The sequence below is a fragment of the Zootoca vivipara genome, chromosome 6, assembly GCF_965207765.1.
Source record: "Zootoca vivipara chromosome 6, rZooViv2.hap1.1, whole genome shotgun sequence".
Lineage (NCBI taxonomy): Eukaryota > Metazoa > Chordata > Lepidosauria > Squamata > Lacertidae > Zootoca > Zootoca vivipara.
This window is the reverse complement of record NC_142589.1, coordinates 96,246,034-96,273,242: the sequence shown is the minus strand read 5'-3', so window position 1 is coordinate 96,273,242 and position 27,209 is coordinate 96,246,034. Positions and strand designations below refer to the sequence as shown.

The 27,209-nt window shown below is 48.5% G+C and overlaps 1 protein-coding gene across 7 annotated transcripts in view; it reads left to right on the top strand.

Annotated features, from left to right (window-relative positions):
• The first annotated feature begins 2,261 nt into the window (after positions 1 to 2,261).
• The window catches only part of RANBP3 (RAN binding protein 3), a 33,116-nt gene continuing 8,168 nt past the window's right edge, over positions 2,262 to 27,209 (top strand). For 2 of the 7 annotated variants that reach the window (XM_035116997.3, XM_035116996.3), the window contains exons 1-14: positions 2,262 to 2,307; positions 7,274 to 7,329; positions 10,855 to 11,028; positions 14,200 to 14,236; positions 15,003 to 15,089; positions 18,740 to 18,811; positions 19,031 to 19,096; positions 20,862 to 20,954; positions 22,519 to 22,625; positions 22,904 to 22,993; positions 23,528 to 23,631; positions 23,779 to 23,857; positions 24,721 to 24,823; positions 26,283 to 26,407. In XM_035116997.3, the coding sequence (XP_034972888.1) occupies positions 2,286 to 2,307; positions 7,274 to 7,329; positions 10,855 to 11,028; positions 14,200 to 14,236; positions 15,003 to 15,089; positions 18,740 to 18,811; positions 19,031 to 19,096; positions 20,862 to 20,954; positions 22,519 to 22,625; positions 22,904 to 22,993; positions 23,528 to 23,631; positions 23,779 to 23,857; positions 24,721 to 24,823; positions 26,283 to 26,407 (1,215 nt within the window). In that variant the 5' untranslated portion in view covers positions 2,262 to 2,285. Of the gene's footprint in view, positions 2,308 to 7,273; positions 7,330 to 10,854; positions 11,029 to 14,199; positions 14,384 to 15,002; positions 15,090 to 18,739; positions 18,812 to 19,030; positions 19,097 to 20,861; positions 20,955 to 22,518; positions 22,626 to 22,903; positions 22,994 to 23,527; positions 23,632 to 23,778; positions 23,858 to 24,720; positions 24,824 to 26,282; positions 26,408 to 27,209 lie in introns of all 7 variants that reach the window. The other 5 variants (XM_088671274.1, XM_035116998.3, XM_088671277.1 and 2 more) reach the window with 3 other exon arrangements.

Sequence of the window (27,209 nt, the reverse complement as noted above, 5' to 3'; positions counted from 1 at the left end):
CAAACTATGGCAAGTTCTTAAAGAAATGGGAGTGCCTGATCACCTCATCTGTCTCCTGAGAAATCTCTATGTGGGACAAGAAGCTACAGTTAGAACTGGATATGGAACAACTGAGTGGTTCAAAATTGGGAAAGGAGTACGACAAGGTTGTATATTGTCTCCCTGCTTATTTAACTTATATGCAGAATTCATCATGCGAGAGGCTGGACTAGATGAATCCCAAGCCGGAATTAAGATTGCCGGAAGAAATATCAACAACCTCAGATATGCAGATGACACAACCTTGATGGCAGAAAGTGAGGAGGAATTAAAGAACCTTTTAAGGAGGGTGAAAGAGGAGAGCGCAAAATATGGTCTGAAGCTCAACATCAAAAAAACCAAGATCATGGCCACTGGTCCCATCACCTCCTGGCAAATGGAAGGGGAAGAAATGGAGGCAGTGAGAGATTTTACTTTCTTGGGCTCCTTGATCACTGCAGATGGTGACAGCAGTCACGAAATTAAAAGACGCCTGCTTCTTGGGAGAAAAGCAATGACAAACCTAGACAGCATCTTAAAAAGCAGAGACATCACCTTGCCGACAAAGGTCCGTATAGTTAAAGCTATGGTTTTCCCAGTAGTGATGTATGGAAGTGAGAGCTGGACCATAAAGAAGGCTGATCGCCGAAGAATTGATGCTTTTGAATTATGGTGCTGGAGGAGACTCTTGAGAGTCCCATGGACTGCAAGAAGATCAAACCTATCCATTCTTAAGGAAATCAGCCCTGAGTGCTCCCTGGAAGGACAGATCCTGAAGCTGAGGCTCCAATACTTTGGCCACCTCATGAGAAGAGAAGAATCCTTGGAAAAGACCCTGATGTTGGGAAAGATGGAGGGCACTAGGAGAAGGGGACGACAGAGGATGAGATGGTTGGACAGTGTTCTCGAAGCTACGAACATGTGTTTGACCAAACTGCGGGAGTCAGTGGAAGACAGGAGTGCCTGGCGTGCTCTGGTCCATGGGGTCACAAAGAGTCGGACACGACTGAACGACTAAATAACAACAACAATATTAGTATTCTATAGCAAAATAAAAAAAATCCTTCAGTAGCACCTTAAAGACCAACTAAGTTTTTATTTTGGTATGAGCTTTCGTGTGCATGCACACTTCTTCAGATACACTGAAACAGAATCCACCAGACCCTTATGTATATTCAGAGGGTGGGGGTGATTTGAATGGGTGATGGTCTGATGGGAGTGGTAAACCTGTAGATGGCTGTTAACGACTGTTGATGACTGCAATTGGTCCTGGGGGAAAAAAGCAAGGGTCTGGTGGATTCTGTTTCAGTGTATCTGACAAAGTGTGCATGCACACGAAAGCTCATACCAAAATAAAAACTTAGTTGGTCTTTAAGGTGCTACTGAAGGAATTTTTTTATTTTGCTTCGACTCAGACCAACACGGCTACCTACCTGTAGTTAGTATTCTATTTAATACTAATAAAAATAAGAATGCTATAACTATATATAATAGATATTAAACGTTCAATATTGCCACTGATGATGAATATTAATTGGGATCATAATTAATCCTATCACTTAAAAACTACGTACCGTAATACAGTACATTACTGTAACCTGCTCTGGCGCTGTATTTAAAGTACCGGTAAGACCCAAGCGACAGTTCCGCCTTTTGGTCGTTAGGGGGCGTCGCCTCTATGACGCCTTTCTGCGAATGCGCCCATCACCCGAAGTTGTTCGGGGCAGAACGCCGGACGAGCGAAGCCCGGCGAGCATTGCGCATGCGCAGAAGCCCTTTAAAAAATCTTATCCCCGCGAGACTCTCTGCCAATGGGAGTCGCGGTCCGAAAGGGTTTGGGAAGCGTGACGCGCATGCGCATAAGGAGGCGGGGCGTTGCTACGGTGATTCTCTCACGCCCTTTTGCGCATGCGCTTTGGCGAGACACCGGACTGTGGCGGGGGGGGCAGTCCGCGCATACGCTTTTGAGGAGGCGGGCCGTTGCCACGGTTATTTCCCCCTCGCCTTTCTCTCAACACGCCATTCTGCGCATGCGCTTTGGCGGGAGACAGGACTGTGGCGGACGGGGAGCCAGGAGACCGCGCATGCGCATGCGCCTCTGAAGAGGCTGCCGTTCCCACGGCAACTCCCCCTCCCGCCCGGTCGCCTTTCTCTCCACACGCCACGCCCCTCCGCGCATGCGCCCCCGCGCCTCCTCAGACCGGGCAGAGCGGCTCTTTTGCCCGTGGTCGGCGCGGTGCATTGTGGGGAGTGGCTGAGGAAGTAAAATGGCGGACCTGGCTAACGAAGGTAGGCGGCCGGGGGGGGGGAGGAGGGCAGGCGGTGGAGGGCGAGGGGCGGCGGGGGACCCGGGCAGGCGGCGGCGGGAGGAGGCGCGGAGGGAGGCGCCGCCCGCCAGGCCCCGAAGGAGGCGCCGCCCACCCCGGCCAGACCCGACCCAGGCAGGGCGCGGCCAGGCCGGACAAAGGGAGCGGCCTCTGAGGCGGGGCGAGGGCTCCTCTGAGCATGGGCAGAGGGCTGGCGCGAGGGGAAGGATGGAACGGCGAAGGGAGGGCTGCAGGCGCCGAGCCCCTCGGAACGCAGCCGTGCCTCTGAGCATAGGCGGAGTCCCCGGGCGGACCTCTGAGCATGGGCAGAGCGCCTTGGCTTCTTTGGAGGAGGCGGAGGCCGAGGAGGAACCTGGCGTGTCCCCACCTCTGGCCCGGCCCCCCGTTTCCTCGTGAATTAAAGGAATGATGGATGTGGAGAGGCAGCAGTGCCTCTGAGCATAGGCAGAGTGCTTGCCTCAGGGGAGGCGGGCAAAGGGTTCAACGGCGGGGGGGGGAGGGCTGCAGAAGCCGAGTCCCTCCAAGCGAAGGGGAGCCGTGCCTTTGAGCATGGGTGGAGTGGCGCCAGCAAGTGGAGTCCCGCTTAGGATGAGAGGCGGCGGGACCTCTGAGCATGGGCTGAGTGCCTGGGCGTGTTTGGAGGAGAAGGAGCCCGCCCTCTGTTTTCTCGTGGAAATGAACAGCAAGGGAATATTATTATTATTATTATTATTATTATTATTATTATTATTATTAAATTTCTATACCGCTCAGTCCTACGCAATTTTATTCTCGCCTGTTGCAGACGCTGCAATAATTGGCTAAGGGTGCCTCTGAGCATGGTGAAGGCGAACAGCACCACCTCCTAGGCAGAGTTTAGCCCTTGGAAGCCACACCTCCCCAATCAATACACAACTTTTAGAAGACATATGAAGGCAGCCCTGTATCAGGAAGTTTTTAATGCCTTGACGTTTTATTATGTTTTTATATGTGCTGCAAGCTGCTCAGAGTGGCTGGAGAAACCCAACCAGGTGGACAGGGTGTGAATTATTATTATTATTATTATTATTATTGCTAGGTGGTTGAACCATGCTTTTTTTTTTTAAAAAAAAAAAGAGGATCCCCTGGAATCGAGATTGAATAGGACAATCTTGCTTTGGGGAGGAGGTGAGCTCTTTCTGACACTAACTTCCTTTGGCTGCCCCAGAATAAATTGCAAGAGGAGACAGTGCCCCTGGCCATAGGTGGAGTGCCTGGCCTGAAGGAGCCCCTTCCTTTCTTTCTGTAGCCTGCCCTGGAATAATAAAAAAGGGAGGATGGTTTCCTCAAAATCACCTTGTCATAACATTATTAAAAACCTAACAATATTAAAACCAAAGGTAAGCAACAAAGATGCTAACACGTTAAGAACAGCCCCCCCCCCCGAAAAAAATCTCCCTTTACCAACTTGGGGTTCTCCAGATGTTCTGGAGTGCAGCTCCCACCAGCCCCAACTAACGCAAAGAAGTGGTGATTTAAAAAGAAAGAAAGACAGGCTTCAAAGAGCGCCTTTCTTGGTCTTTTCCCATTTTCAGAAATAGCTCAGCCGTAGGACACCTGCCTTGCATGCAGAACATCCAGGGTTCTGTCCCCGGCAACATCTGCAGGTACAGCTGCCAGTCAGTGCTGAGCTGGGTTGAGCAGTGACTTGAGATATCGCCTCTTCCTGCGTTAAGAGAGACTTTGGGTAATTTCCTAGAGACAGAGATTGCAGTAATCTCTGGGCACTACAGCCTAGCCTGAGGCAGGTGAATATACCACTCCGTAAGCATGTGCAAAGTGCCAACACTCTTCCAACTCCACAGTGGTTCTGTGATGCTCACATTTCACAGCTGCTCTTCGGTGAGCTCTGCCTGGCGCAGCACCCACATGCGATGGTTGTAATATGGATGATGTGAATTATTCCCTCGGGGCGCCACAAATGGGAGCTGCTGATAAACTTTCCTTTGTCTCCCTTCTCCTTTCAGTCAGAAGGTCTTTTTAGAGTTAGATCTTTCTCCCTTTCTCTAACCACACTTTTTAGATCCTCGTTGCCTGTAGCACATGGCTAGCCTTTGGCTTTGATCCAGAACGTTGGCGTGAGCAGTTAACCCTATCCTTTTTTTAAAAGCTATCTAAACTTTAAGATTAGACAAATGCTTGGAGGATAAAGTTATTGATGGCTGCTAGTGGGGAGAGTTGCAGCCTGTTGCGTTCAGGATCTGGGCTGCTACCGTGGCTGACCACTTTGAGAACCAGACCCTGGATCTAGCAGCCGGATAACACCATTCCTGGCCCCAACAACATCCAACATACCATCTCAGGACCATTTAATTGCTCATCTTCTAACATTGCGTATGCCAACAAATGCAAACAGTGCCCTTCAGCTCTCTATATTGGACAAACAGGCCAAACCCTACGCCAAAGGATAAGTGGACATAAATCTGACATCAGGAATCACAAGACAGAGAAAGCAGGAGGAGAACACTTCAATCTCCCAGGACATTCTATACAAGATCTCAAAGTAGCTGTCTTATTACAGAATATTTCAGAAACAAACTGGAAAGAGAAGTTGCTGAATTGCAACTCATTACCAAGCTTAAAACCATGGAGAGGCCTGGTTTGAATAAGGACATTGGATTCTTATCTCATTATACATGATAAAGCTTTCTTAAGCCATCTCACCCCTTGCTTTTTCCTGCAAGACCTATTGCAGTCGTTAACAGTCGTCCACAGGTTTACCACTCCTATCAGCCAATCACCCATTCCCACCACCCTTCTGAGTAATACCCCTCCCCACCTTCTGACTATACATACGGGTCTGGTGACTTCTGTTTCAGTGTATCTGAAGAAGTGTGCATGCACACGAAAGCTCATACCTATGACAAACTTAGTTGGTCTCTAAGGTGCTGCTGGAAGGATTTTTTGTATTTATTTTTAGATTCACAGTGAATTATTTCCCCCTTTTTGACGACCTTCTTGCAGCTGGAGAGACTGGTATTTTGTTTTGTTTTGTTTTCGGTAGCTTCCTTGACAGCAGGTTCTGCTTCATTCTAGCCAAGCTTGGCGAGGAGACATTCTGGACAGGTGCAGTCTTAAGGCCGTGAACATATTCTGTAGCTGCTGCCCAAGGAGCTCAGAAGACTATCACTAGACAGAGCAAGATATCACCTGTCTGCCCAGAAACATGGCGGTTTATGCTTTGGAATATATTTAAAAGCTGGTGTGGAATTTGGTGGCCGGGTCTCCTGGGCATATATAAGTCGAATTCTGGCTTGACTGCTCTGTCTCCCGATGGGTTTCCAAGTTCAGTTAAGAAGGTTTTGACCTATAAAGCCTTGCACTGCTTGGGACTGCCTCTTCCTCTTCCTCTGGGAGGAAGCAAGAGAACCAGCCTTCTCAGTGGTGGCTCCCCGGCTGCGTAATGCTCTTCCCGAGGCCACATGCCTGGTGCCCATGTTGTCAGATTTCAGGTGCCAGTCAAAGATGTCTTTCTTCTCCCAAGAAGGGTGGCTTGTTTTGGTGATGTTTTGGGTTGGATATTTTTCTTGGTGGTTGTGGATTAACACTTAGTGTGCCTATATTTTATTGTTTCATGTTTTATGGGTTTGGGTTTTTGGGGGGTAAATCATGCAGGTGCGGGGAGCTGCCTGATACTGGCAGGTATTGTCTACTCGGACTGGCAGCAGCTCTCCGGGGAACATTCCCAGCCCTACCTAGAGACGTCACTAGGCATTGATCCTGGGGCCTTTGCATGCAGAAGAGGTGCTCTATCATTAAGCTGCGGCCCTTTCCTGTAAAATTGATTAAGGTTCTAGTCCTCATTGCTCTGAATAAGGAAGATAGGAAGCTGCCAATCAGGTAGAATATAGAATCATAGAGTTGGAAGAGACCACAAGGGCCATCCAGTCCAACCCCCTGCCAAGCAGGAAACACCATCAAAGCATTCCTGACAGATGGCTGTCCAGCCTGTGCTTAAAGACCTCCAAAGAAGGAGACTCCACCACACTCCTTGGCAACAAGTTCTACTGTCGAACAGCTCTTACTGTCAGGAAGTTCTTCCTAATGTTTAGGTGGAATCTTCTTTCTAGTAGCTTGAATCCATTGTTCTGTGTCCGCTTCTCTAGAGCAGCAGAAAACAACCTTTCACCCTCTTCTATATGACATCTTTTTATATATTTGAACATGGCTATCATATCACCCCTTAACCTTCTCTTCTCCAGGCTAAACATACCTAGCTCCCTAAACAAAGGCATCGTTTCCAGGCCTTTGACCATTTTGGTTGCCCTCCTCTGGACACGTTCCAGCTTGTCAGTATCCTTGAACTGTGGTGCCCAGAACTGGACACAGTACTCCAGGTGAGGTCTGACCAGAGCGGAATACAGTGGTACTATTACTTCCCTTGATCTAGATGCTATACTGCTATTGATGCAGCCCAGAATTGCATTGGCTTTTTTAGCTGCTGCATCACACTGTTGACTCATGTCAAGTTTGTGGTCTACCAAGACTCCTAGATCCTTTTCACATGTACTGCTCTCAAGCCAGGTGTCTCCCATCCTGTATTTGTGCCTTTCATTTTTTCTGCCCAAGTGTAGTACTTTACATTTCTCCTTGTTAAAATTCATCTTGTTTGCTTTGGCCCAGTTGTCTAATCTGTTCAGGTCATTTTGAAGTGTGATCCTGTCCTCTGGTGTATTAGCCATCCCTCCCAATTTGGTGTCATCTGCCCCTTAGCTGTTGCTCTGTAGTCGTGTACATATTTTTTTTTGCAAGGGGATGTTTTCCCCGCCCCCTCACTCAGTGGCTACCCGTTCAGTGGGAAAGACAGCGGTGCTGCCACTGAGTTTCGAAGATCCTTGTTTGTGAAGACGGCAGCAGGCTGTGCATTCTGAGCTAACTTGAGTTCCTTTCCACTTTTTGTCTCTCTGCAGAAAAGCCAGCCATCGCCCCTCCCGTCTTTGTGTTTCAGAAGGATAAAGCACAAAAGGTAAGGAACCGGGGCTTGGAGAGGGGGCTTCCAAGTGCTGCCCAGCAAGTGGTCAGCTCTTGCTGGGAAGGCGAGACTAAGGGCTGAGAGGGATGTGCTGGGGATGGACTTGGAGGGTGGGCAGGCAGGCACCCCTTCTTGTGAAGCCGGGTTTGGGGAACCTTTGGCTCTCCACTTGCTGTTGAATGACTACTGCCATAATCCCTGGACAGTGACAGGGCTAGCTGCTGGTAGTTGTAGTTCCTCAGCCTCCGGAGGACTAAAGGGCCCTTGCACCCACATTCAGAAATCTCCAGGAAGCCTCCAAGGAACAGCCCTGCTTTGGGAAGGGCAGCAAGGTTTCTGTGCAGAAAAGGAAAGGTTTGCAAGTCTTTCCATGCTAATGTCTTCACGTTGACATCCTACAGGGCAGCTCATAACCAGACAATCATATGACAGTGTGTGTGGGGAGGGGGTGTGTGCATCCCATGTTAGTCCTACTCAGAGTAGACACTGTGAAAACACTGGGCATGGCTCCCTTATTTATCCACTTGATTTGTATCCCACCTTTAGTCCAAGGAGCTCAATGTGGCATACCTGTTTTTCCTTCCCCTTCCCATTGTTTTCTTCCCAAGGACTCTGTGAGGTAGGTCAGGCTTGGGAGCTGTTGACTGGACCCGAAAGGTCTCTTGGTGGGAGTGAGGTTGATGGTGAGAGAGTTGCAGTTAGGACTCAATTAGATCAGTTAGTTCAGTCGGGAAGAACAAAACGACCCCACTTTGAATCAGTCTAAGAATTGACTGCAAATTTGAGAGGGTCAGTGTTGTCTGTGCTCGCCAGACTTTGTGGGACTTCAGTCCCACTATGACCGAGGGCGGGGCTGTTGGGGAGGGAGGGAGGTCCTACCAGGAGACAACAGAGCAGGTTTCTTTTTACTACGTAGAACAAATAAAAGTTTGACGCAATTTAATGCTCCTCGCCTCGCAAAAAGGGGAGGGTGTCGCGCCTTCTACGATTTCCGTCTGCTGCAACACGCCTGTGTGTGTACTATCTTGTTTGTTTTTATTTTATTTGCTTGCTAAATTTGCCCACTGCCCTTCATCCGGAGATCCCAGGGCGGTTCACAACGTAAAAATGCAAAACGGGAATGCAAAACACATAATGGAACAAAAAGCAAACCAATAGCCCCTCTCCTGCCAAAACTGTGAGAAGACCGCAGAAATACGAAGACTCAGTTATAGAGAGACGTTTTTGCCTGGCGCCCAAAGAGATGTAATGAAGGCGGCCGGCGAGCAAGCCTGCCTTCGGAGAGCACCTTATATCTTAAGCAGGGGTGAGGGAGAATGCGGCTTTTGGTGCTCTCCCCAAACCACACACCCCTCCTCACCCTTTGCACCCTTCCCTGAATGTTGGAGTTTTTTCGGTGGGGGGCTGGCTGGGGTGTGTCTTTAGACTCTGACGGTGCCTCTGGGCCGTCCGGATCTCGGAGGCGGACATGCACAAATGTGCGTAAAATCTAGCCTACTGTACAAAGGTAACCGCTGCTTGTGCCAGTCCAGGCATCCCCAAACTGTGGCCCTCTGGATGTTTTGGCCTACAACTCCCATGATCCCTAGCTAACAGGATCAGTGGTTGGGGAAGATGGGAATTGTAGTCCAAAACATCTGGAGGGCCGAAGTTTGGAGGTGCCTGTGCCAGTCGCTCCACTGCCCGATTTTGCCTCTAGCCCATTCCCTCCGTTGGCACAACATGGCCCCTGGGAAGGGAAGGCAGCCCTCAGGCCGAGGGAGCTGCCTTGGCCCTGATCTTAAAGCCCCCTTGTTTTGGGAGCAATTCTTCATTTTACCCACGTGTTGATTTAGTTGTAGGCAAGTCGGCGACTTGAGAAACTCATATGAATGGTGGATTAAAAATCATTTGGACGGTGGCCCTGATTTCTTTGCAGCGGCTTTGCAACTCCTTTTTCACCATTCGGTTTTTTGCCCCTTGGTGTTTGTTGGAACACAATGGGCTTTGCTGCCCTGAGAATCCACTGGTTTCTGCTGGACTTGAGAATCACGTGTTTTCTCTGTCAAATTGGAGTAGAAATATACCCTGCCCATAGGGCTAAGTCTTAATACTGTATAATTATTTTGTCTGTGTGTTTTGGTCTAAGGCGGTATTAAGGCTGACTTCCCTTGAGTCACTCCTACCAAAAAGTTGTGCTTTGAATAGCTTGGCAATGTGGTGTTCAGTTTTGAATTCACCAACCTTTGCTGCAGTTCACCTTGTGCGATTCTGTTTTTTCTGTGTTGCAAATGTTCGATTGTGATCCCGCGGTTAGGGACAGTCTGGTCTTCTTATAGGTGCCTGGCTCTGGGTGTGTGAAGTACAGTAGCCGTGAGAATCTATCCGGCGCCTGTGTGTTATCCATGCCAGAGAGAAGCAGGAGAATAGTAAAGTGTGAATTCCGCATACTCTGCCTTTCCGAAGGACCTAGGAAGAGACCTGCCAGTTCAGGGGGGGAAAACCATCCCAAACCAGGCTTGGGAAAACCATCCCAACGTAGATCCATAAAAGCAGCTTGGAAAGGCCTGTGTCTGTTGCTGTAGCCTTGCAAAGTGATCAGTGGCGGTTTAAGGATTTTTTTGCTTTCCTGCCAATTATTCTTTCTTAGTACAGCAGTACCTCTGTTCTCAAACGTCTCCGTTGATTAATGTTTCAGAACCCGAATGCCTAAAACCCAGAAGTAAATGCTTCCATTTTCGAATGGCTTCTGTGGCGTTTTTCAATTTTCTCAACTGAGTATGCAGACAGCCTTTTGAGCCTCAGTTTTCAAACGTTTCGGAAGTCAAACAGTCTTCGGGAATGGGTTACGTTCGAGAAGTGAGGTACCACTGTACTGGTTTTTTATTTTTGTTTTTTTGTAAACTGCTCTGAGGGGACCCCCAGGGGTCATCCGGTCCAACCCCCTGCCATGCAGAAACCACAGCTTAAATGCGACAGTCAGTAGTGGAAGCACAACTAGCCGGAACACCCTGGTGCCGATGCCCGTAAATACAGTGGGCACTCGGGTTGCGAATGTGATCGGTGCAGGAGGCACGTTTGCAACCCACAGCGCCGCGTCTGCGCACGTGCGGATTGCAATTTGGTGCTGCTGTGCATGCGCAAAGTGTAATTTAATGGTGTGCATGTGCGCGCGCCGAAACCCAGAAGTAACCCACTCTGGTACTTCCGGGTTCGGCAGGGTGCACAACCGGAAAACGCGCAAGCCGAAGCGTCTGTTACCCGAGGTAGGACTGTAAGGCGCCAAAGATTCCTCGGGGTCTCATTTCTCTTTTCCAAGGGCGCGGGGTTGTTGATGGGAGACGGCAGGACCTCAGGAGGCCTGCTTGCCCTGAGAGCCAAACCCAGCACCCAAGACATAGGAGACGCCGTGGAGGCCTTCACGCTGTGGGACCGTGATGCTGGTGGTGATGCCCGGCTCCCAATGGACCCCCCCCTGTGCCCTTCTCCCTCCTTCCATTGCCTGGCACTGAAGGGCTCTTCTTCTCCTTTGCTCCCCAGTCCCTTGCAGAGCAAAAAGGGGTGTCGGACTCAGGCGAGGACCCCCCGGGAGAAGCAGAGCCTCCTCGCCGGCCTGCAGGTCACCCCAAGTCACCAGGGGGGTGCAACTTTGAGGCTCCCGCCCCCCCAGGGGCCGATTCCCGCATTCTTCCGGTTCGGCCCGGACTGGCGAGGGTAAGTCTTGGAAAAGCTGGCCGGAAAGGCCTTCCAGGGAAACACTCTCTTGAGTTCTGTTTCTCACCCCACCCCACCCCACCCCAAAGTATATGTTTTCTCTGCATACCCCAGCCTTGCAGTTTAACTTGTCTGCAGTGGCACAAATGCGTTTCCAGAGCTTTGGTTTCTCCCTCCAAAAGTCAGCAGTGCTGGGAGAAGAGGACACAATTTCTCCTAATTTCCACAGCCCGAGGGGTGCAGCTTTCGGAGGGCCAGAGGCAAAAAAGTGGGCTGTGCAGTCCCTGTGGTTCATTGTACAGTAGGGGGGCCAAATTGTCACAGTTCAGGAGACAGGAAGCCGTCCCAGCGAGAGTCCTGATCCGTCTCCATGCTGGCCTCTGACTTTATATCCACTCTCGGGCCTGACCATTGACCCTGCTGGCTGCTGTGAGTTGGTGCTCCAGGAGCCCCCAGAGAGCACAAGCATGGCCAGCCTGGCCTGGAGACAATAGCACAGGCTTCCTTTGTCATGTGTCTGGGGGTGAGGGTGGCCGGTTGCTGTGTGAGCCTTGGGAGGGTCGAGCTCAGGATGGAACAGGAGTTCCGAGATTGGGCTGGACGGCGGTTGGGTGCGCATTAAGTGGAAATTCTGGGATGCGGGTGGGCAAAGGTGTGCTTGGTAAGGGAGGGAACAAAACAGGGTGTCGCCTTTGAGAGCGCCAAGGACGCAGTCCTGTTTTTAGAGCTTTAAAGCAGCTGACAGATGCCCCATGAGCTCTGAGGCAAGGGTGGGATAGAAATACAAAAAGGGGTGGTATTATTTTTATTCCTATACTGCCCTTTGTTCCAAAGAGCCCAAAGTGATGCGTGAACCCATACTTTTGGGGTGCGGGGGAGCATGGGATGTTTGCAAGTCAGGAGTGGTGGTCCAGCCCAGTGTTCAAAATCCCCCTGGTGCCAGGCCCGTTTTGTGACTGGAGATCTCTGGGTGCCAGGTTGGCAACGGGCATCTTCCCTCTGGCTGGGCCCTCCGGCTTTCTTAAGCAGGTCAGCAGAAAAAACGCTCATTTGTTGCCTTTATGCCCCACCTTCTCCAATGAATACATGGTTCACCTCCCCCCTCCTCAGTTACTCCCTACAACAACCTGGCGAGATAGGTGAAGAGGCTGCGACTTGACTCCAAGGTCACCCAATAAGCTTCGTGACCGAGTGGGGATTTGAACCCTAGCTCTGCGTTGCCCACGCCAACTGGCATCAGCGGCGTTCTAGGGTTCCAGGCGGGGGTCTGGACATGCCGGCGGGGCCTTTGGTTACCTGGAGACCGAAGGCCTTCTGTGTGCAAAGCAGGCGCTGCACCCCTGAGCCAGTGCCCTTCTTGGACGGGGTGGTGAGGGAGAGGAAGGGGCGCTAGGGATGTGTCTCAACAGCGTGTCTTTGGGCGAGGGGTTGGCAGAACGCTTGCTGCCTGCCGTTTTTGGAAGTACAGTGGTGCCTCGAACTTATGAATTTAATCCGTTCCGAAGGCACCTTCGCAGGTCGAAAAATTCGTAAGTCGAAAAGCGCCATTGGAAACGTGATTTCCCATAGGAATGCATTGGAAATGGAAAAATTTGTAAGTTGGAGCAACCCCATCTAAAAATTCGTAAGTCGAATTCGTAACCGCCGCGGTTTCCATTCAGATGTCAAAAAAATTGAAAGCGTGCGGCCGTTTCCCTCATTTGTAAGTCGAAAAATTTGGTTGTCGAGTCGTTCGTAAGTCAAGGTACCACTATATCGAGATTTGGAAAGTGAAGGGAAGACTGTACCCTCGTTGCTTAATCCTTGGCAGCGTTTTAAAATCCATCCAGCCCGTGCCCCCCTGGGTGGCCCACCCAGGCGCCGCTGGGGCTCAGGGCACCCAGCAGCTCCAGAGGCCGGTCTGGCCACAAACGGGAGGGAACGAGAACTGGAAATGCAGCAGCCTTTGGAGGGACACAGATTTCCCATTTATTGGCCTGAGCATCCCAAAGTTCTCCTTCCCTCCGATTCCCTCCTTCCTCCTCCTGTTCCATCCTTGGATGCAATTCTCCCAAACTTGCTCTCCTGTTCTGTGTTTTTGGCCATTTTTTACTTACTTTTAATTGAGTTTTTAATAGCGTTAAATAGCTTGGGGGGGGGGAGGAAAAGAAATACAGGAAAATTCATTTTTTTAAGAAAAGTTTTCACGGTTGTCCAGCTGTGCTAAACATTAGGAAGAACTTCCTGGCAGTAAGAGGTCTTCTTCGGCAGTGGAAGAAGGCGATGGGCTTTTCAGCTGCAATTCCTGCGTTGCAGGAGGTTGGGCCAGAGGATCCTTTGGGTCAGAGAATTTGAGAGTTTAAGAGGACACAGAGTAGCATTCTTTCCAAATGAACAATTCTGTGGCTTCCCGAGTCCTTAGGAAAGCATTGCAAGAGGGAAAGAATGCCTGCGTCTGCCATTACAAAGGGTCCCGCGGCCTGAATTAAAACGGTTGCTCCTTTCCCCCCTTTTCACTTAAAAGATTTAAAAGTAAGCTTGGAGTGTGATAAATCCAGACTCTTGCGTAGACCTGTGGGACCTTCTCAGCTGCCGTGTTTGCATATAAAGTGGTACCTTGGTTCTCGAACTTAATCCGTTCCACGGGGCGTCCGTCCGACTCCCGGAACCGTTGAGAAACCAAGGTGCGGCTTCCGATTGGCTGCAAGAGCTCTCTGCACTCAATCGGAAGCCGCGTCAGATGTTCGGCTTCTGTAAAACGTTTGCAAACCGGAACACTTGCTTCCGGATTTGCGGCGTTCGGGAGCCGATTTGTTTGGGAGCCAAGCCGTTCGGGAACCAAGGTACCACTGTAAAATAAAATTTGACCAAACTGCAACAAAGTGGTCTTAGGCACTTTAACCCTGAATCTTTTTCACTTACGTGAGTTGTTTTCAGTGTGGGCGATTTGCCAAGGCTTGGATTCCCAATAATTGTGTGTGTGCGTGTGTGCGTGCAGTGGACCAGGACTTCCTCCTTCAGATCCTCCTCCAGCAACACCAAATCCCGTAATCGAGAAACAACCTATTTGGAGAAGGGGCAATCGTTGGGTGTGTCACAGATCGCTGTTGTTGATTTTGTGTGCATGTGTGTGAGAGAGAGAGTGTGAGATGCAATCTAACTCTTACACGCGTGTATATATATTTGTTACAGAGGTCAGCAGATGGGTCAAGTCCAGAAGACGGGGAAGGTGAGGGAGACCTCGTGTCCGCTGCCTAGAGACAGTCCAGAGGCGCCCCGAATTCCCATTCTCGGGGTGATGATCCCGCTGTGCCAGAAAGAGACACTGTCGGGATGGGTTGCCCGGAAGGCCGAAATGTTTGCGTCGCCGGCCAGGGTGCATGGGCTTATTTCACTCCAGCCGTTCCCGCCACAAGGGTTTCGCTCCCACAAGTAAAAAACCCTCCCGGCAGTCAATGGGGCCAGTTCTCGCGTTGGGCAGAGGGAGGTGGCGGTTCCAGGGGAGGGCCAGACAGCAGCGGCAAGGGATCGGAGAGGGAGAGTTGTGAGCGACAGCCGCGCTGGCCGGCCGAGGCTACTGGGGGGTCAGAGGCCAGCAGCCCTTGGGGGACCACAGACGCCCCCTTTCTTAGGGCCCGCTCAAGACGTTTTGCCGCCTGAGGACCAGAAGGCACCCTCTCCCAGGGCACAAGCAAACCAGTTGGGCTAGTTGTTGAATCTTGCTCAAAAACTGGTGGGAAGACACCATCACAGGATTAGGGCAGGCTGCACGGCAGTGACAGCTCAGGCTGCTCCTCGCCCCTCAGCTTCTGCCGCCTGAGGCAGCTCCCCCCCTCTTTCTCACGGCAGGGCTGGCATGGAAGACACGGCCGCCAGAGGAGTGCCCATCTGTTTCCAGGTGGTCCCTCCTGCTAGCCGGCTTTCCACCCTGAGGCTGAGATGGCACAAAGTGGGCTTCCCCTTCACCCTCTCTCCCTCTTTCTCCTTCCCCACAGAGTCCGACCGGGAGGATGGGAGCTACTGCCCCCCCGTCAAGCGTGAAAGGACCTCTTCCCTCACACAGTTCCCGCCTTCGCAGTCAGGTAAGGGGGGCGACTTGGGCGGTTCCTCTCATCCTTTCTCTAGAGGAGAGGGGGACGTGTGTTTTCTCTCTCTTTTTAAAATCTATACAACACAAAAACACAAATTATACACAACAAAACAAAATACAAACACCTCAATAAAAAATAAAAAATCAATCTTCTATCGTGAATCTTTATTGACTTCCTCCATTCCTTCCCCACTACGTTTCATTATATTACTTCCTTAGTACTTTCCCTATCTTGATTCCAATCTTTTTAATGATTATCTAAACCTATTAATACTCTTAATGGCTTATCAATACTAAAAATCTCTTATACTTATCTCAAAATACAATTCTATTCTAGTTAAATTTTAAAACTTAATACAATAACAACACTTAACTAAATCTTAATATATGATAATAACTCAACTAATACTCTTCTACAACCTCTTTATACTTCCAAATCTTTTAATAAAAACTGCTAATCTTACAATTCTTGTCTAAATAAACTTTAAATTTCTTCCAATCTTCTTCCATCAATTCTTCCCCCGGTCCCGGAGTCTCCCAGTCAGTTCCATAAATTCTATCAGCTTCAACTGCCAGTCGTCCACTGTTGGTACATCTTTAGATTTCCAATTCTTTGCTAGTACTAATCTTGCTGTTGTGGCATACAGAAAAAACGTAGTACTGTATCTTTCTTGGGCAGTTCCTCTCTAATTATCCCAAGTAAAAAAGCTTCTGGTTTCTTAACAAACATGTTTTTCAACACTTTCTTCAGTTCATTATAAATCTTGTCCCAGAAGCTCTTTACTTGGGGGCATGTCCACCACATATGGTAAAAGGTTACTTCCACAGTCTTACATTTCCAACATTTATTATCCTGCTTATGATAAATCTTAGCTAACTTTACCGGTGTAAGATACATCATCTTCATCATATTTTCTTTCAATGCATTACATGCGGTAAATTTCATATTCTTCTTCCACAACCTTTTCCAATCTTCTATCATTATATTATGCCCTACTCTTTTGCCCAATCAATCATCACATATTTTGTCTGTTCATCCTTGGTATGCCACCCAACAATAAATTATACATCTTTGAAAATTCTTAGTTTTAGACTCTAGCAAATCCGTTTCCAATTTGGATTTTTCGATTTGAAAGCCTACTTTTTTTCCATCTTATACAATTCATTTATTTGATAATATTGCAACCAATCATTCAAATAATTTTTCAACTGATCATATGTTTTTAACTTAAATTGGTCTTTCTCTTCCACCAATAATTCCTTGTACGTACGCCATCTGGTCTCCATATTCAACTTATTGTGTACTTTAGCCTCTAAGGGTGATATCCACCTGGGTGTTTTTCTTTCTAACAAATCTTTATATCTATTCCAAACATTAAACAATGATTTTTCTTATAATATGACATTTGAAACCTTTGTGAACCTTAATCTTGTCATACCACAGATATGCATGCCATCCAAATGCATTATCATAACCTTCCAAATCTAATACATCAGTGTTATCAAGTAGGAACCATTCTTTCATCCAACAAAACGCTGCAGCTTCAAAATATAACTTTAAATCTGGCAGTGAGAAACCTCCTCTTACTTTCGCATCTCACTTTCTGCCATTCTTTAAAACATCCTAACTTATCAACAATAGGTAATGCTTGAAACAAAAATAACATTTTTAGCAATACATTCATTTTTATCACTGATATTCGGCCCATCAACGATAGTTTCAAATTAGACCATGTATCTAAATCTCTCTAAATCTCTAAATTTCATTCCATAATTTCTCATAATTATTTTTGAACAAATCTATATTTTTTCCAGTCATATTTACTCCCAGGTATTTCACCTATTTAACAAATGTCAACCCTGTGGCCTCTTGCAACCTTTTTACTTCTTCTGGTGCTAAATTCTTACTCAACACTTTGGTTTTCGACTTATTCAATTTGAATCCTGCAAGCTGTCTGAACTCCTGAATTATCTCCAGTGCTTTAATTACACTGGTCTCTGGATCTTGTAATGTTAAAACTAAGTCATCCGCAAAGGCTTTTAATTTATATTGTTTTGATCCCACTCCAATCCCTTTAACCTCATTGTCCTTTCTAATTTTATTCAGCAAAACTTCCAGAACTGTTATAAAAAGTGGAGGGGAAAGTGGGAACCCTTGCCTGGTACCTTTTTCAATTCTGATTTCTTCTGATACCACATTATTCACAATAATTTTCGCTTTTTGCTCTGAATAGATAGCAGGTAGGTAGCCGTGTTGGTCTGAGTCGAAGCAAAATAAAAAAATTCCTTCAGTAGCACCTTAAAGACCAACTAAGTTTATATTTTGGTATGAGCTTTCGTGTGCATGCACACTTCTTCAGATACACTAGAAACAGAAGTGTCAGACCCTATATATATACAGAGGGTGGTGGGGGTGGGTGGGAATGGGTGATGGGCTGATGGGAGTGGTAAACCTGTAGATGGCTGTTAATGGCTGCTGATGGCTGCCTTGCTCCCCCCCCCCAGGACTAATTGCAGCCATCAGCAGCCATTAACAGCCATCTAATTGCCCATTCCCCGTCTAGCAATGGAGAAAGGGTGTGCGCAAATGAAGTGTGAAATGAAAAGACTTTGGGGCAGGTGGGCTGTTGGCCTCATCCAGCAAAACTTGCCTTCTGTTTTGACATATGCTTGTTGTGGGGAGCTAGTACTGTCCTGGTTGGGGATACCACTCAGTATTGATTTCACACACACAAGCATTTCCCCCCCTCTCTGATGCTGTTGCTCTCTTAGCTGCAACAGGGGGTCTTTCCTCAGCACCCAGGGAAATACAAACTCCCATTTCGTAGAAATTGCTTAGAAGGAAGCTGTGCGTTTTGTCCTCTAACCCTTCCGGGGACAGTTGGAAGCGTACTCTAAATGCCCTTTCCCTTAAGAACCTGAAGCCTTCCTGCTAGGAATTATGGGTAGTGAAACCCTCCCCAAAAAGTTCCGGAGAGTCTTTATGTATCTTACAGTCACAACCGGAATTGTAATCGCAAAAGGCTGGAAGGGAGAGGATATCCCATGCAAATTAGACTGGCAAAATAAAATGAGAGAGTACGCTGAGCTGTTGGGATTATCAGCAAGGCTAAGAGAACGTTACAGATGGAAAATTTATCAGAGAGTGGGATATATACAGAGTCTGTGTAAAAGAACATTGTCAAAAGATCAATCCGTTGGCAGGTTTTGATTGAGCTTCGGTGTGTAAATAAGATAATTTTATAAGTTAAATAAGTAAAGTTTAAGCACGTATTTAAGGAATTCAATTTGGGAACCCAGGGGAAGATTGGAGGTCTTGTCCAATTTAATCACAAATAGATGTACAAAGGAAGTATTAGTTTAAAAATGAATAATTATGTCTTTTTTGTTTCTCATTTTGCCTATAACATCTATTGTACATTTCTGTTACAAAGCTTTCAGTCAATAAAGCATTTTAAAAACAGAAGAAAGGAAACATACTCTTTTAAAAAGAAGTTGGGGTGGGGATTTGAACACAGCCCTCTCCTAGCTTCCGCACTGACTGCCCCCTTATGCTGATTCTCTGGGGGCGGGCAGCAAAATGGGGAGGGGAGCGCTTTTCCCCGAGGCTCTGAGCATCCTCTATCACCCTCTCTCCTCCAGTGACAAAGAACAATGTCTTCATGCCATCAAGTTTATGCGAGCCTTCGGCGGGGAACTCCGACTCTGAACCAGGTGATAAATAATAATAATAATAATAGTAATAATAATAATTTTTTATTTATACCCCGCCCTCCCCAGTCCAGAGACCGGGCTCAGGGCGGCTCACAACAAATATAAAACATTGATTAAAATGACTTAAAAACAGCTTAAAACCATCGCCCCTGCCTCCCTGTCCCCCTCCCAGTTTTGGAAGTGGGGAGAGAGGGCAATGTTTTTCATTTTGCATTCTAGAGGAAAAAAGCACTGGATTCCGGTTGAAGCCTCCCACTCTCATCCATGGCCAGGCGCCCAGCGCAGGTAAGGAACAACTCTTTTTACCCGAGGGCACTAGTATGATTGTGTTAATATTCAACCTTTCCCCCAAGGAGCTTGAGGTGGGGTCCGCAGTCCCCCACCCCATGTTCTCACAATAGCCCTGTGGGGTAGGCTAGGCTGAGTGAAAGCGGCTGCTCCCCAGAGGTCAACCCTGGCGAGCTCTCCAACTGCCATTGTAATAATGATGATGATAATAATTATAATTATAATTTATTATTTATACCCCACCCATCTGGTTCCCAATAGAATATTAAAAACACGATAAAACATCAAACATTAAAAAACTTCCCTAAAGAGGGCTGCCTTCAGATGTCTTCTAAAAGTCAGATAGTTGTTTATTTCCTTGACGGGAAGGCGTTCCACAGGGCGGGCGCCACCACCGAGAAGGCCCTCTGCTTGGTTCCCTGTAACCTCACCTCTCACAGGGAGGGAACTGCCAGAAGGCCCTCGGGAGGAGGACCCCGGTGTCCGGGGTGGAGACGCTCCTTCAGGTATACCAGGCCGATTATGGCTATTATTATTAATATTCTTTATGCCCTGTCTCCTGCTCTGACAGGACTCAAGGCAGCTGACGTATAAAAACAACCACTGAGAACAATCAAAATGCAATTATTTCATTTCTATTTATTTATTTATTTTATCAAATTTGCATACCACCCTCCTATCTGAAGATCACAGGGCCGTTCATGGCATTAAGCATTTATAGCATTAAAACTACATACGTATATAAAATCGGTAAAAACACACCAATTAAAATACAATAAAGACAGTACGGCACCGGCTTTCCCCCTAAAAGCAGTCCTGGAACAAGATCTTCTTCGCAGCGAGGGAGCCAGTCTGGTTCCTCTGGGAGGGAGTTCCAAAGCTGTCTGGGGGTTAGTAATGCAAGATGGACTTGTAAAAGAGCATTGGGACATGAATTGGGGGGGGGGTGTTTAAAAGCACCTTTCCAGAAAAAGAAAAAGAAAAACCAGAGTCCTTTTTGTTGGGGATAATTCAGACAGAAAATCCCAGGTGCCGAAAAAGGCTATTCCTGTCTGCCGCTGCTGCTGCGGCCTGTGTTTCGTTAGCCCAAAAAATGGAAAGCGAGCGAGGTCCCGACCAAAGAAGAGTGGCAACTTAAGCTGATGGAATATACGCAGCTTGCAGATTTAACATATACAATAAGAGAACAATAAGAACAGAGGTGTATAGAGGAGATTGGAAAATGTTTATTGGATATATTGGGGGGGGATTATGTACACTTGAAAACGTTGGCAGCATTAAGATAAATTCAACAGTGTAAATAAGTTTTGATGGATGCAATAATGGAATATTAAATGGTTTAGTTTAAGTAATGCAGGGATTTGTGATATGCAAAATGAACCATGCAAAGAGAAGAAGGGAAGGCATTGGCATTTTAAGGTGGTTTAAACAAATACTTGAAAGTGTAAAACAAAAAAATTAATAAAAATTATACCGTATTTTTCCATGTATAAGACTGGGTTTCCCCCCTAAAAATAATGTCCAAAATTTGGGGGCGTCTTATAGATGGGAGAATACGGTGTATATAATAATAATAATAATGCAAGATGCACTTTGCGCTGCCTGGGAGCTAATAGGAAGTTGCCGTCCAAAACATTAGGAGGGCGTCCAGGTTAGGGGTTGCTGGTGAGTTTTGGACCAAGCTGGGGAGGGGATCCCCTCCTCCATCTCTGTGGAAGGCCCCAAAGAATCATTTCTTCTGTTCTCGTCCCCCCCCCCTTAGGGGTCCCCAGCCAGAAACCGAAGGAACAGCAGAGAAGCGTCCTGCGCCCGGCAGTATTACAAGCCCCCCAGCCAAAGGCTTTCTCACAAACAGGCAAGTGACTCCCCTGGGCGTGGGAAGCGTCCGGGCGCAGGGAGCAGAAAGGCTTGCTTCCTAGGTCCATGAGCAGCCTTGTTTCTGGCAAGGAATAGGGTCCCCATCGAAGCCCAGCATCCTGCCCAAACAGGATGGCGCTGGGGTCTAAGCCGCTGAGCCTCTTGGGCTCGACGATCCGAAGGTTGGCGGTTCAAATCCCCGTGATGGGGTGAGCTCCCATTGCTCTGTCCCAGCTCCTGCCAACCTAGCAGTTCAAAAGCACACCAGTGCAAGTGAATAAATAGGTCCCGTCCTGGCGGGAAAGTAAACAGCATTTCTGTGCGCTCTGGTTTCCATCATGCGCCAGAAGCGGTTTAGCCCTGCTGGCCACATGACCCGGAAAGCTGTCTGTGGACAAACACCGGCTCCCTCGGCCTGAAAGCAAGATAAACATGCAACCCCAGAGTCGCCTTGGACTGGACTTGACCATCCAGGGGTCCTTGACCTTGAACTTTTACCCAACCAGAGACCTCCAAGGGGAAGCCCCCATAGCAGGGGGCCACTCTGTTGGCTCAAAGGAACTCAATCACCGTCACCACACGAACCCTAAATGTGTTCTGGGGTTTCCCCCAACCCTCCAGGGCAAAGGGAAATTTCTGTCGCACAAGCTGAACTCCTTGTGCTAATGGAACCAAACCCATCCATGTACATTGGTGCCTCGACTTACGAATTTAATCTGTTCTGAAGGCACCTTCATAAGTCGGAAAATTTGTTAGTCGAAAAACGCCATTGGAAACTCGATTTCCCATAGGAATGCATTGGAAACGGAAAAATTCGTAAGTCGAAGCAACCCTATCTAAAAATTCATAAGTCGGAAAATCTAAAACCACCACGGTTTTTTTTTCGGATGTCGAGACATTCATAAGCGTGCGGCCATTACCTCCATTCGTAAGTAAAAAAATTCGGTTGCCGAGTCATTCGTAAGTCGAGGTACCACTGTACAGTCGTACCTTGGAAGTCAAACAAAATCTGTTCTGAAAATCCATTCAACTTCCAAAACGTTCACAAACCAAAGCGCAGCTTCCGATGGGCTGCAGGAAGCTCCTGCAGCCCATCGGAAGCCGCGCCGGACGTTCGGCTTCCAAAAAGGGTTTGCAAACCAGAACAGTCACTTCCGGGTTTGTGGCATCCGGGAGCCGAAACGTTGGACTTACAAGGTGTTTGGAATTCAAGGTCCGACTCTATTGATTTTGCTTTTAGGTAAAATTGGGTCATGGATGTGTGTGTTTTTACATACATTTGGGAGCAGCAATGCTCCTGAATCCCAGTTGGAGGAGGGGAGAATTGCTGCTGTGCCCAAGTCCCCCTTTTTGGCTTCCCCTCGGGGCACCTGGCTGGCCAATGTGAGAACAGGATGCTGGACAAGATGGGCCTGATCCTGCAGCCGGGCTCTGCTTAAGCCCTTGTGATTCTGCCCCGCTTTTAAAAACCAACAAAACCGTCGCGGAGAAATAAGGGCTGTTGCAAGAACGAAGCCGGTGCTCCTTGTGTGCTTTTAAACGGAGCGTTTTCTCTGCCGCAGTTCCAAGCAGCGGGACCAACGGTGTAAGTATCCCTTCGGATCCCATGGCCGCTGTGTCGGAATCAGCAACGAACGCCGTGCCGAAAAGCCCCAACACAGAGGAGAAGGTGAGTGTCGGGAGCCCTGATGTGTTGGCGGGGGGGGGGGACGCGGGCCAGCGTCTCATCTGCTGGTCCTGGGTTTTTATTCTGCAATTTGATGATTGGCTCGTGGTGTTGGGGGGCACCCTTGCTGCAAGAATATGGGGGGGGGGGCTCCCTCAGTCCAGGCATTCCCTGGATCCCAAAGACATACTTTTTAAGGCCAGTACCCCCCCCCCCTGAACTACTGCCTTTAGCTGTTTTGGTGGTGCTTTCCAACCGTTTGTTTTTGTGCGTTGCTTAAGGAGTCAAACAGCACCTCGGAGACAGATAAGACAGACCACAACACGCCACAGTCCTTCGTGTTTGGGCAGAACCTAAGGGACCGTGTGAAGGTACGTGTAAATTTGATAGTAGGATAGGCAGGGTGGGAATCCTCTTGGCACCTGTCTGTCCTGAGAGACAAGGGAGGGAAGCCAAATAGCTGTGTGAGCAGCCTGGAAGTGGCCTCCCCGGGTTCCAAGCCTGGGCAGTGTGTCTGCGGCTGCCCAGACAACAGGACCCCCCTTTCAGCCTCGCTGATAGGGGCCAAAGGAAAGCAGAGCAATATGTTTTTGGCACCTGCTTGGCTGCCGGAAGGAGCCGTACAACGCCTTGGGGTCTCCAGATTTGTGTCGGGTTTACTCCTGAGCCTTTTCTTCTCCCGAAGATGTCCCACAAAGTTTTGGGTCAGCGTTTTCCTCGACGGGCTCCCTTCCCAGGTGGACAAGCCCCATCTGCCCCCCACCCACTTCCCTCTAGGGCGCATGTAGAAAGTGCCTTCCTGTCCTATGTGTAATAAACTGAGCTAGAGACAGGCGGCGACCTTCCTCAGCCCTCCCCGCCCTGCAAATCTCGACACGTCTCACTGCTTCCTGTCTCCATCCCAGCTAGGGGATGAAGCCGACGGCGCCGTCGACGCGCAGAACTCCCGACTCCCCAACTCGGAGGCACCTCTGGCCACAAACTACTTCCTCCAGTACATCAGCTCCAGGTGGGGAAGAAACCGCAGGCGATTCCCCCTCCCCTTCCCCTCGCTCACCTTGGGTTCTGCAGCAGCCTTGAACCCCAGGCCTTCCCTCGTTCCTCTGCCGTGTCACTGTCGCAGGGGGGAAAAAGAGCATTCCTCTTTCCCCTGCAGCATAGAAAACTCTACGCACAGCGCCGAGGCCCCCAGCAACAAATTTGTGTTTGGCCAGAACATGAGCGAGAGAGTCTTGGTGAGTGCTCCCTTCTCCCTGTTTGCTCCTCTCGAGTCCACAGACGGAGAACAACGTCCTTGCGAGGCCCCTGACAGTCTGTATTCCTTCCTCTCTCTCTCTATTTTTTTTCTTTTCCATTTCTATATATCACTTTTTCTTCCCCGGGAGCTCAAGGCGTCCTGCATGGTTCTCCCCCTCTAAGGCCCCGCAGTGACTTGCGAAGGTTCCATGGGGGCCAGTGGCTGCCTCTAAGCCTAGCCCGCCTCGCAGGGTTGTTGTGGGGATAGGAGGAGGAAGTGCGGGGAACCGTATGCATCACCTGAGCTCTCGGCAGTAAAAAAGGTGGGGTGAAATTCAATCGCTCAATCAATTCTTTGAATACCAAAGTGAAAACAAATCTTGCTAGGTTTCCCCCCCCCCTCCATTTGGGGGGCAATCGAGGTTCTGGCAGCCGTGTCAATTGCTCCTGAGAGCTTTTGTAGATTTAGACAGCAAAGATGGAATGGGGTGCTTGAGTATCCTGGTTTCATAGAATCACAAAATTGTAGAGTTGGAAGGGACCCCCAAGGGTCATCCAGCCCAGCCCCCTGCAATGCAGGGGGAATCTCAGCTCAAGCATCCATGACAGATGGACACCCAACCTCTGCTTAAAAGCCTCCAAGGAAGGAGAGCCCACAACCTCCCCGGGAGTCCATTCCAGAAGTCAAATACTCGTGGGCAAGTCCCACCTGGGTGGGAACCTATTACGGGGCAGCCAGCTCAACTCAACCAGCGGGATGCAGCCCCAGGGCAGCCGCCAGGTCGCTCGTCACCCTGGAAGCCAGCCTGGAGTGTTCCCTCGGTAGCATCCCTGTTTTCTGACCACTCTTCCTTTCCGGCAGAGCCCCCCCAAGTCGAGCGAAGCCAGCACAGACAGCGTCAAGGAGAACGCCGGCGGAGATTCGGGCTCGGAGTCCTCGTCCCAAGAAGCCACACCCGAGAAAGGTACGGTCGCTGGCCTCCCTCTTCTCCCCGTGTCCCAGGAGCCGTCCGCTTGGGGTCCGTCAACTCATGAATCACATGTGCCAAAGTCTGGTGGGTTTTGGCAGCTACGCTCTTCCTTGACCTGGGTGTCAAAGCAGGGAGGGGAGGAACCGTTGGTGCTGTGACATTTCAGAGCCCCTCTGTGCCCTTCTCTGCCCCGCCACCAACCAAAAACGTGGCCTATCTTACTATAAAAGAAAACTTTATGAAGATGTTATGCACCCCCAGCAAATGGGCCAAAATGTACAAAACCAACTCAAATTTATGCCGGAGGTGTAGAGAGCTAGAGGGAACGATGTACCACGTGGTGGGGTGGCAAAAATAAATAAAAAAAGAGCTTTTGGGAACTTATATATAACAAATTTTAAAAATGGTTTAAAGCAATGTTTATCAAAAAAGTATATGGAAGCCTTCCTCTTAGGCATGATGGCATCAGACATAACCAAGAGAGAAAAGGATTTTTTTGGTACACAACTGTGAGGGACAGAACATACAGGCAGGTCCCTCCCATCTTAAGCAGCAGCTCATCACCCAATGGGAGCGCTAGTGGGGAGGAAGAGATCTCCAGCGGAGATTCAGGAAGTGGTGTCCGAGGCTCAGGCAAGGTAGCGGAGCCCATGCCCAGTGTGGGAAGGGAAGTGGGAAGCAACGGAAGGAGACCAGTCCCCCCGACCCCGGAACTGAGGAGGAAGCGACGGGGGTGGAGATTCAGTATTCCTAGACTACTTTGCTGGAGGAAAACGCGCGAATCTCCATTCGGAGGTTCTGACCCCTAACGGACAACATGTACATAGTACTGCTCTGCACTGTAAATAATCAGCACTAAATAAAAGCATGAAAAGACAACGCCTGGAGGAGTCATTACTCTAGAGTAGCCACCAACACGCCTGTGACAACAACAATAGCAGCGAGAATGCTGATTGCCAAGGGGTGGAAAGGAGGTAAGGCCCCATGGAAAGAGGAGTGGCAAGTTAAACCGCTTGAATACATGGAACTAGTGAATAGGATGGAAAAGCTCAGGGATCGGCCAAGCCAAAAGTTTAAAAAGGAGTGGGAGATTCATAGGCAGTATTTAAAAGAACATTGTCCCCATCTTAAAACTGTGGGATGCTTTGAGTAACTCTCGGAATTGCATACGGTATAAAGAACACAAATAAGATATAAGACAGACTAAGTTTATTGAAAAATAGAGCCAAGTAGGAAGGAAGGAAAGAACCCACAGCAAGGAGGTCGGAGGTTGATGGCTGAAATGTTTTTGTGTTTTTGTGTTGTACTGTTTGCTTTTTTGTGTGAGTTATGTTGTTATTTTATTATTATTATTATTAGTGTGTCTGTCATTTTTAAACCAGAAAAGATTGAATTTTTATAATAATGATGATGATGATGATGATGATGATGATGTGGCCTATCCGTTCTCCAGCCAACAACATTTCAGAGTCGCTGGCCGAGTCTGCTGCAGCCTACACGAAGGCAACGGCCAGGCGGTGTCTTCTGGAGAAGGTGGAGGTGATCACGGGGGAAGAAGCCGAGAGCAATGTCCTACAGGTAAGCAGCAGAAGCGGGCGGGGGCAACGTCTGCATCCCAGCATGCCATCTCTGCAGGGACCAGCCCATTTGCAACCTTTGAGACAGTTTGATTGGTCGAAAGCACAGCAGCTTTCAGAAGTGCCCTTCAATCCTGATTAGGGAGAAGGAGCAGGCTAAACTGTACAAGCATAATATAATATACTCTATAATATACTGTACTAAATATAAAATAATATACAGCCGTACCTTGGCTCTCGAACTTAATCCGTTCTGGAGGTCTGTTCGACTCCCGAAACCGTTCAGAAACCAAGGCGCGGCTTCCGATTGGCTGCAGGAGCATTTCCCGGAAAACTGGTGTCTTATTTATCCGCTCAGCGGTCGTGAAAGCAGGAAAAAACTTTGGCTCGGGTGCCGAAAAGATGTTTGGGGCTCCCACCCCATATCTGCCTTGTGCTGCCTCCTGAAAACTTGTTGTCAGAGTCCTTTGCTGCATCACAGTTAGCACCTTGGGGGTTTAGCAGTGTATGTGTAATGAATTTTTATTTGATTTTCAAAAATATATCCATGCAACAGAAACAATTCTGAATCTAATTATCAAGATTGAATCTCCTGACTCCCCCCCCATCCCTTCCATGGGTCCCTTTGAATCTTATTTTCAGCTGCATATCACCCCTTCTCCAAATTCTTGTCTTCCTAACTTATCCATCCATTCTGTACATTACAAGTGCGTTTCAAACCCTGCTAATGCTTACAGTGATCTTGTATATAAATCCTAAACTTTGCCCCTTCTTTTATTGTCTTCTTGATTTCTGAGCTTCCC